We start from the raw sequence: 9,510 nt of genomic DNA, 5'->3' as shown, positions 1-9,510 counted from the left end.
GATGAGCTGAGACGGAAATCGGTGTTATCAGAAGTCCATTCACTAAGTTGGGAGTGATAAAATATATAGAATTTTAGTTTACACTCAACTCGAGATTCAATCAAGCCAATAAAAAGATAGAGGTTTAGAGGTCGTGTCGTGTGCAGTTGGCAAGATCTCGGCCTTCAAGCTTCAGTTGTTTGACAAACGCGACGTGTTTTTGGTTATTTTTGTGAAATAATCCATTGGACCGAAGAAATGGTAAGTGTCAATTATGGAATTTGTTTACTAGTATTATTCCATTGACTTTGGTTTGACCTTTATTGTAGTTCTTAATTTTTTCGATCTTGAAAAGTTTCAAACTTCGTAGGTTACCTCTTACCCACACTTTTAAAGATAGTATAAATTTTGAATAGTAATTTTAGCTAATATACCTATTCTACACTCTATTTTTTACCGGCCAGTGGATTATTTCAATCAACCGGTTGCCAGTGATCTACTAGGTACAATCCTTATCATGATTATGATAAGTAAGTTATCTATCATTATTAGAGTTTGTAATTTTATACAATTTATTTGACCGGGTTGAAACATGGCGTGCTGTTGGGGATCCGAAGCTGAAGATTCTTTAGAAACCACTATTATAGAACCTAAACTGGTTACCATGGTAATTAATTGGAATCTCATTGAATAAACTTTCGTGTTCTTTTATTTTAAATTCGGAAAAAGATTGTGCTTTTGTGTTTTGCATATTGAGAGATAACAAGAATCTTATTAGAATTATTATATAAACCTATTTTTTCTGTTTTTTCAGGCTGCACCAATCAAGGTCGTCGTTACCGGAGCGGCGGGTCAAATCGCGTACTCCTTGCTGTACCAAATCGCCTCTGGAGCAGTATTTGGCCCTGAGCAGCCCGTGTACCTCCACCTTCTAGATATCGCCCCAATGATGGGCGTCTTGGAAGGTGTGGTAATGGAACTGGCAGACTGTGCACTACCTCTTCTTGTTGGCGTCCTACCCACAGCTAGCCCCGAGGAGGCATTTAAGGATGTGGCTGCCGCCTTCCTTGTTGGTGCAATGCCCAGGAAAGAAGGCATGGAAAGAAAAGATCTTCTCTCTGCCAATGTTCGAATTTTCAAAGAGCAGGGACAGGCCATTGATAAAGTTGCTCGCAAAGACATCAAAGTCCTGGTTGTTGGCAACCCTGCCAACACTAATGCCTTCATTTGCTCTAAATATGCTCCTTCTATTCCTAAGGAAAACTTCACAGCAATGACTCGTCTGGATCAGAACCGTGCCCAGTCACAATTGGCAGCTAAACTTGGAGTACCAGTGAAGGATGTAAAGAATGTTGTCATCTGGGGTAACCACTCTTCCACTCAGTTCCCTGATGCCTCCAATGCTGTGGTGACAGTCGGAGGTGCCCAGAAACCAGTCCCAGCTGCCATAAATGATAATGAATATCTAACAAACACTTTTGTGTCCACTGTACAAAAACGAGGTGCTGCTGTCATTGCTGCAAGGAAAATGTCTTCAGCCTTGTCTGCAGCTAAGGCTGCTTCTGATCATATGAGGGATTGGTTCCTTGGCACAGGTGACCGCTGGGTGAGTATGGGTGTTGTGTCTGATGGATCATATGGCACACCCAAGGATGTTGTCTTCTCATTCCCTGTCACCGTTAACAATGGTAAATGGAAAATCGTTGAGGGACTGACTATCTCCGACTTTGCACGCAAAATGTTGGACAATACAGGCAAAGAGTTGGCTGAGGAGAAACAGGATGCGCTGGATGTGTGCAAAGATTGACTGAGTAAAGTTTAAGATTGAAAATCAATGTATTTAATAGCATTACACATATTTGTATAGGGTATACACCTAATGGTTTTATTAGAAAATGTTATTGGCAATAATAAAGTTGTTGATATAAACTAAAATTGTTTGTGTCCTTCAAATATCTGTGTTATGTAATCTACTAACTAGCAGGTCAAGAGTTCTCTCAACATCCGTAATATATACTCTACTCTTATCTCGACTTTATAAATATAGATGCCTGCATGTGAGCCTGAAGAACTGTGCAATAAACAGTATAATTCTTGCACTTAGCAGGGAGATTTAACGAATTTAGACTTTAATGTGACTGTGAAGGGAAAATAGATTGTTTTCTGACGTTGAATGCAAGGTAAGATGAAAGAAAAATAAGATTTATTATTTGCAGCATGCTGATTCGAAACTTAAGATTCTCAATAGTTGTGTTCAAAATAGGATATGGTAGTTCTTATGATAAATGATAGTAGAGATTTTATAGACCACTTTTTTCGCTGCCGATTTTAATTGCTCAGTGGGCAGAATTTAACAAAAGGGGCAAAGTTACATTCTATCTATACTAGTTCATCTATTGGCATCATGTCCTTCAATATTAGTATACTTGATTTTGGTTTTATACTGGTTCATCTTTTGGGATCAAAACGTTCAGAGATAGGGCACCATGTTCATCTTCTGGGCAAATTGTCCTATTTCGTCATATAATATTTATTATAAAAATACTGAATTACAATATGAGTATACAATCAATTCTAATCTAGGTTATATGCTGAATCATATTAAAAAATAAAAGTTGTTAAAAATAAGTTACAACATATGTAAAAAAAACTAACAGTTGGGGTAGTCGCTTAACAGTTCCATCTTTTGGTGACTTCACCCTATTTGGAAAATAAAAATTATAAGATTTGAATCCGTAATATCCATATTTTCTATTATGGCCGCGGTAGAAACGTAGATCTTCGTCTGACAATAATTAATCTAATGTGAAGTTAGTTATTAGTTAAAGGTGAAATCACATCTATCAGCATCGAGCCGCATTTTTACAAGCTTTTATTTAACTTGCCCTTTTAGTATAATATGTATGTAGGTATGTGTCAGTGTTGGGCAAAAATCAATCCGAATAAGAATAAAAACAGAAATTTTATTCTTATTCCAACACAATGGAATAAGAATAAATCCATTACTTTTTATTTTAAAATAAGATGAAATGGAATAAATTATGAAATTTTTATTTTAAATGAAGAATAGAAGACGGAATAATTATTCCAGAAATGAAGTTCTAAATAAGGTTTTAGTGGAATAACATGTTACACAGATTAATAATACGAGTATGTAGCTAGCTAATTTAGAATTAGAATAAACATACATATATACAAACATACGGGTCAAACTGAGAACCTTCTTTTTTTTGGAGGCGGTTAAAAATTAGGTAGGTACTTACTGAAAAAGTTCAGGTTACACATTGCATTCAAGATAGGTATACTAAAAGGCAGTCTTGAGGTAGATAAGTACGTAGTTTATTGTAAAAACACATCAATTGGGTATATTTTTCTATATAATAACTTACATTATCGACAATAGCTTATCTGTATTAGTACGGTCACGTCTGGAAATATCGATACGGACAAAGTGCCAAAAATATGTATACACTACCTTAATATATGGGCAGTGAGGTCGTGTATGGATATTTTTTTGGCACTATTTTCGTATCGATATTCTCAGACTTGACTGTACCTAAAAATTTACAATAGATTCGCTAAATGCAACATAGTTACTAGGTTCTCTCCGAGCAGGTGTATCGAAACTCTTTTGGCCCGAGAGCCAAGGTCGAGCTTTCGATTTAACTTTCTTGCTTCCTTGTCCAAAGTAGTTACGCGATCCGTGGGCCGTAGTTTGGAGATTCCTGGTTTACTAGTTTTAGAGCCGGCTAAATATAATTTATAAACTTAACTATGTATTACCTACTGCTTTTTTTTGCTGTTTCTATTTCCTTAAGAAGTACCTACATATTAGATACTTAATAAGTATCTACACGAATATCACACGATTCACACGGCACTTTCAGGTGCTTAAGGCCTACCTACGTCACAAATGGTTTCCCGTAATTGGATCCGAATGCCTAAAAACGACACACCTAAAATTCAAGTACCCAAGTAGTAGAGTAGATAGATATATCGTAAATAATTATGTATGTCGGGTCATTTTTGAAATCTGCATTCATGTCACATACATAAGCAAATATAAAGGGTTGCTGTTGATGTTTGTTAGATAAAAGAATTTGGCTATTATGATAGTATACGACTTAGGTTTCCTTAGAACCTCAGGGTTAGATACATAGGTAATATAGTCTAGATAGCTAAAATCATTGTTGCATCTAACTTTTATGAGGTTTATTTCATTCGATAAAATGTTATATTGCTATTATTTGGTATTGTTACGGAAGTTATGAAACAGCACCGAAGTAATTTACCTGCCATTGGATATTTTTTGAATCCCAACACCAAAGTAAGGTAGGTGCTTACTATTAATTAATTAATTTATTTATTAAAATTGAGCTACTTCGATTACTTATGTTTTAGTAGTTTACTTACATACGCTATGTACTTATTAGAAAACTCGACGGTCAGTCGGTACCTTAGAGCGTAGTACGCTAGCACCCTATGCAATACTGTAAAAGCAAACAGCGCCAGGATTTGAAAATAGTAATTATCATCAATCATACCCAAGTCTCTTAATAACAATTTAGGGTCAGCGTAAAGACAGAATACTTCATCGCAGTTCATAGGGTTTCTCTCCTGGTATAAGGCTAAGGTGAATCCTGTGACAGTGTAGCGAAGATAGGAGACTGCCATAAGGACCTTCATGATGAGTTCTATTTTGGGGCCGAAGCCCATCCCGTAGCAGCAGAGCGCTAGGAGCGGAGCTGCAGTGGCGGGACCTACAATAGAACCATTCTGAAACAAAATGAAATATTTTTTAGTTCTTGCAGAAGGTTAAGTGAGTACCCTAAGGGTAAGTACTAAGGATAATTCAGAAACTCGAGCAGGAATAAACTTTTCTGTTCCTACGAGTATAATGTATATTTCTTTTAATGAGAGAAGAATTAACGAGTTTGGGTCTGTACAACCCTCTATTTTAAGTAGGTATGGTTAGTTGATAATGAGATAAGCTAATTAGCTGCAGCTAAATTTCTGTCGTATTTTTTTTGTTTTGTAGATTTCGTGAAGTAAAAAGTAAGTTTTACCTTACTCTAAACTTATAACTTATACTCCGCCTTAAGCATAGAGAAGGCAAATACATTTCTAATAATCATATTCCACGATTAGACGGTAGACCGCTTTTGATTGTATCTATAATTGTAATAACCTTCGTATATTGTAAATCTAGCGTTTTGCCTCTGTATTTCCGGTTACTCTTGAATCCCAAATTTGCCCCAAACTTTTATTAGGAACCTACCTATCGCCTGATGAGAATATAATGGTTTCGTGATAGGACGATAAGAACCTTAGTTCATAACGGATTTTGATTAAACTTTGTACGTAATTATGATATCAGCCAAACTGTTCAAGAATTTGGGTCACCGGTGGAGGTGTACCGGGGTAGTGCGAACAAAGCCTGCACCGCAAAGCTTTGAAATACGCTAGGTATACTTGAAATGCATACTTTAAACAAGTCACTAATATTAAGTTTAAATATAACAAATGGACATTAAGTGCTTCGTTAAAGAAATCTTTATGCAGGTTGCCCGAAGCCTATACCCCTTCCGCTCCTGTTATTTATTTATTCAATCTTTATTTTCACGTCTCGTATTAGTATCTGAATCAAGTGTCTTCAATCATGACAGCTGCAATGGGCAGTCAAACGTTACCAGTGGGTACTTACCTAGTTGGTTACTAAGTTCTGTTACTCGATTTGCAACCTCTTTATTTCCGTTAAAACAGATGCTACCGAAAAAATAAAAAAGCGGCCAAGTGCGAGTCGGACTCGCCCATGAAGGGTTCCGTACCATTTACGACGTATTAAAAAAAACTACTTACGAGTTCAAATCAATTTTCGGTGGAAGTTTGGATGTTATATCATTTTTTTTTATATTTTTCATTCTGTTATTTTAAAAGTTACAGGGGAGGGACGCACACATTTTACCACTTTGGTAGTGTCTGCGAGCGCAAACTATTCAGTTTAAAAAAATGATATTAGAAACCTAAATATCATTTTTGAAGACCTATCCATATATTCACGTATGGGTTTGATGAAAAAAGATGAAGAAGTATGGGAAACCCCCAAAATTTATTGTTTTCTTTCTTTTTTTGTGGAAAAATCTTAATGCGGTTCACAGAATACATCTCCTTACCAAGTTTGAACAGTATAGCTCTTATAGTTTCGGAATAAAAGTGGCTGTGACATAAACGGACAGACAGACGGACATGACGAATCTATAAGGGTTCCGTTTTTTGCCATTTGGCTACGGAACCCTACAAATGACGTACCTAATGTGGTGGATTTGTGAGCTATAATTATATACCACACATAACGCTTATCTCGTCGTATTTAGGTATAATGAATTGGGGCCTAAAAGAGAATCGTATCGCAGTAATTGCGTTGCACAAATGTGCAACGCACCCGCCAAACATGATTTTGAAGTTATTTGAAAACCTAAAAATCAACAAACAATTTGTTTATCGCACAATTAATAGATACAATAGTACTCAGAGCTTCGATGACCGTAAGGGGTCTGGAAGACCACGCACCGTTCGAACCCTAGCTCTAATAACGGCAGTGAAGACGAGAATTGCAAGAAACCCCGTCCGGAAGCAAAAGTTGTTGACAATACAGATGTCTGTGAAGAGAAGCTCCCTAAAAAAAGGTATCAATGAAGACCTTGGACTATGTACACGCTTACCGGAGACAAAAAGGTCATTTGGTTAATGGACGATTAAAGACTATGAGGCTAGAGAGAATCGCGTGCTATTGAAGCGGTACGCACAAAATGGCCACCGAAAAATACTTTTTACAGATGAAAAAAAATTTGCCATTGAAGAATGTTGTAACCGCCAGAATGACAGAGTGTATGCAAAAAACATTCAAGAGGCGATTGCGGCTGTTCCGAGAGTGTAACGAGGCCATCATCCCTCTTATGTGATGATTTGGCTGGGTGTGTCATACTCAGGGCTAACACAGGATCATTTCTGTGAAAAAGGTGTGAAAACTAGGGCCAAAGTTTACCAGGAAACCGTTCTGGAACCAATAGTGAAGCCCTTAAGCCACACCCTATTTCAAAACCAGCCATGGGTCTTTCAACAGGACTCAGCTCCTGCACATAAGGCAAAAACAACTTAAGCCTGGTTTCGAAAGAACAAAATTGATTTAATTGCCCACGAAGACTGGCCGTCCTCCAGGCCGGACCTTAACCCCCTGAATTCCATATGGCAGGTTATTGAACCCCACACAAATCTTGACTCCCTCAAGCGGGCCATAGTTAAGACAGTGACGGAATTAGACATGGTAATCGTGCGTGCCGCTATTGATGACTGGCCTCGTCGTTTGAGGGCCTGTGTCAAGGCCAGAAGAGGCCATTTTGAATGATATTGTCATATGTAATTCCTGATTTTGTGTACTTCACTTTAATATATAGTTTATTCAACTTTCGTTCGTATATTTTATGTAGATAAAGATTATGGCAGTAACAGAATTTAGTAACCAACTAGGTACATACATTTGTATTTCTTTAACTTTATTTTAAATTTGCGCAATAAACCGAATACATTACTTACTTCCAAAATAATTATTTGTTGAACAGAGTAAATTAAATGTTACAAACGTTGTATCTGGTAGTATATATATGCTTTACTATTTAGTTAACACTGCAGTGGTTTCTTATATGTAACTTGATCCACCTCTACATCCAATCTATCTACGTCTCGATTGATCTCGGTATACCTACCTATTTACATTTGTGTGAACTCATGAACTAATCACGCAAGTTTCAAACTTACTTGTATTCCATTTAGCCGAAGAAGTTTAGAAATTAATACTCCAAAAGCCATGCACTATGATTTTTTTAAATTGGATTGTATTGTCTGACGTAAGTAAATAGTCTTCAATTTAAGTAGTAAATTGTTGTACGCTAAACACTGGCTGATTGTGACGCACTTTATGTAGGTAGGTACTCACTTTCGTACAATAAACAGGCTCGGATTTAGAGGCCTAGGGCCCCTAGGCTCTTGGAATTCCAGGGGGCCCCCCTAAACTTATCGGGGCCCCCTTCTCCATCTCAAAACATTGCCAGGTTGCCTGTGCCCCAGTGTTGCCAGGTGAGCGGAAGAGAATTACCGTATTTGAGTGTAAAATTATCGTACCGAAGAAAAAAATACCGTACGCCTATCATAAAGGCACTAATCCCAAAATTTCTTTCAAAATAAGTCTACATGTCCAATGTATAATCAAAGAAAACGCAATTTTCGTCTAAATAGCGCAAGAAACAGTTTTATATTTGTGTATTTTTGTGATAGATCCAAACGGCTCACAAAAAATCGTCTTTTTTGACGTACCTAGCCAAAAAGCCAATCACCTGAAACAGCTAATTGTAGCCTATTTCTGAAAGAAAGTGTCATATTTTGCTTCAAAAATTAGGTTTTTTAGGTGGCATCGTCCAAGGGCTGAAATTATCGTACTTTTGCGTACGATAATGCTCATTGGTTGGAACGTACATCGTACCGTATTCCAAATTATTGTACGTGTACCATAATTATTGTAGGTATGCCTGTCAAAACACTGCTTTGCCCCTAGGCCCGGCCCCTTGTGGGCCTAAGTGGAAATCCGGCCATGACAATAAATAATTTGTTATCTATTTAGTACACAGTTTAGTATAATTTTTTTATTATTATTATATTTTTACAGCATGATTCTAAATATAGGCATATTAAAAGCATTTTGAGTGAGTAGATATTTAGTTAAAATAAGTAAATTTTAATTGGCACTCACTGTAGCACTAAAGGCAGCACCAATGAGTAGGCCAAGTCCTTCGGAGCAGACGCCAGTCAGAATGCCGATGAGAGAGAAAAGACAGAATCTCTTCCATTCTAGTAGCTGCCCAGACATTAGGTATGAGATGCCGAGGAATAGAAGGCCAAAAAACATCTGTAATAAAAAGAAATTACAATATGAGTACAGTTTAATACGTACGAGAGGGGCGTATCACATAGGGCCAGTTGCACCAAACCACCTGCTAACGTAAGCACAGTTCGCTAAATTTTAACGCTTACGTGGGGGTCTTATCGATTGCTAAATAAAATGCGTTGCACCAACTATAAAATAACAGAATGTCGTCGCTAATCGTGTGGTCATACTATGAACGCGTTCCTACCAAAATTTTTTTGGTAGAATTATTTTTTCATATAGCAACCCAGTCATAAATGTCAAAGTTGTTAAATTTTGCAACGATAAAACTTTTGTAGGCGCGAACTAGTTTCTTTTCAGGTTTTAAATCTAAATACTACACAAGTTATGCCATGCCAATCTTCTATATATTTATGATTATATTAAAAACAATGTATCTTCATGGCACTTTAAAGTAAAACTGCTGACTACGATTGTTCAATTAATGAAGTGAATAATTAAGATTAAGGTAATGGGGTTGGCCGGTCGAAGTATTAAACAGATGGCGCCATCATAGCTTGCCCTGTCAATCCCTAGAATTGTGTCAAATTCTT

At 37.0% G+C, this 9,510-nt stretch overlaps 2 protein-coding genes across 3 annotated transcripts in view; one reads left to right on the top strand and one right to left on the bottom strand.

Moving 5' to 3' along the window:
- Positions 1–74: 74 nt before the first annotated feature.
- Positions 75–1,914, top strand: LOC133534633 (malate dehydrogenase, cytoplasmic). The gene is made up of 2 exons (XM_061873847.1): positions 75–240; positions 794–1,914. The coding sequence occupies exons 1-2, from the start codon at positions 238–240 to the stop codon at positions 1,784–1,786; spliced, it is 996 nt and encodes a 331-aa protein (XP_061729831.1). The 5' UTR covers positions 75–237; the 3' UTR covers positions 1,787–1,914.
- A 1,382-nt stretch (positions 1,915–3,296) lies between these two features.
- LOC133534628 (ATP-binding cassette sub-family G member 1-like) overlaps positions 3,297–9,510 on the bottom strand; it is a 202,273-nt gene continuing 196,059 nt past the window's right edge. For both annotated transcript variants that reach the window (XM_061873839.1, XM_061873838.1), the window contains 2 exons: positions 8,783–8,938; positions 3,297–4,755 (listed from right to left, as the gene is read on the bottom strand). In XM_061873839.1, the coding sequence (XP_061729823.1) occupies positions 4,366–4,755; positions 8,783–8,938 (546 nt within the window). In that variant the 3' untranslated portion in view covers positions 3,297–4,365. The remainder of the gene's footprint in view (positions 4,756–8,782; positions 8,939–9,510) is intronic.

The sequence above is a fragment of the Cydia pomonella genome, chromosome 2, assembly GCF_033807575.1.
Source record: "Cydia pomonella isolate Wapato2018A chromosome 2, ilCydPomo1, whole genome shotgun sequence".
Classification (NCBI taxonomy): domain Eukaryota; kingdom Metazoa; phylum Arthropoda; class Insecta; order Lepidoptera; family Tortricidae; genus Cydia; species Cydia pomonella.
This window is presented reverse-complemented; position numbering and strand designations above follow the sequence as displayed.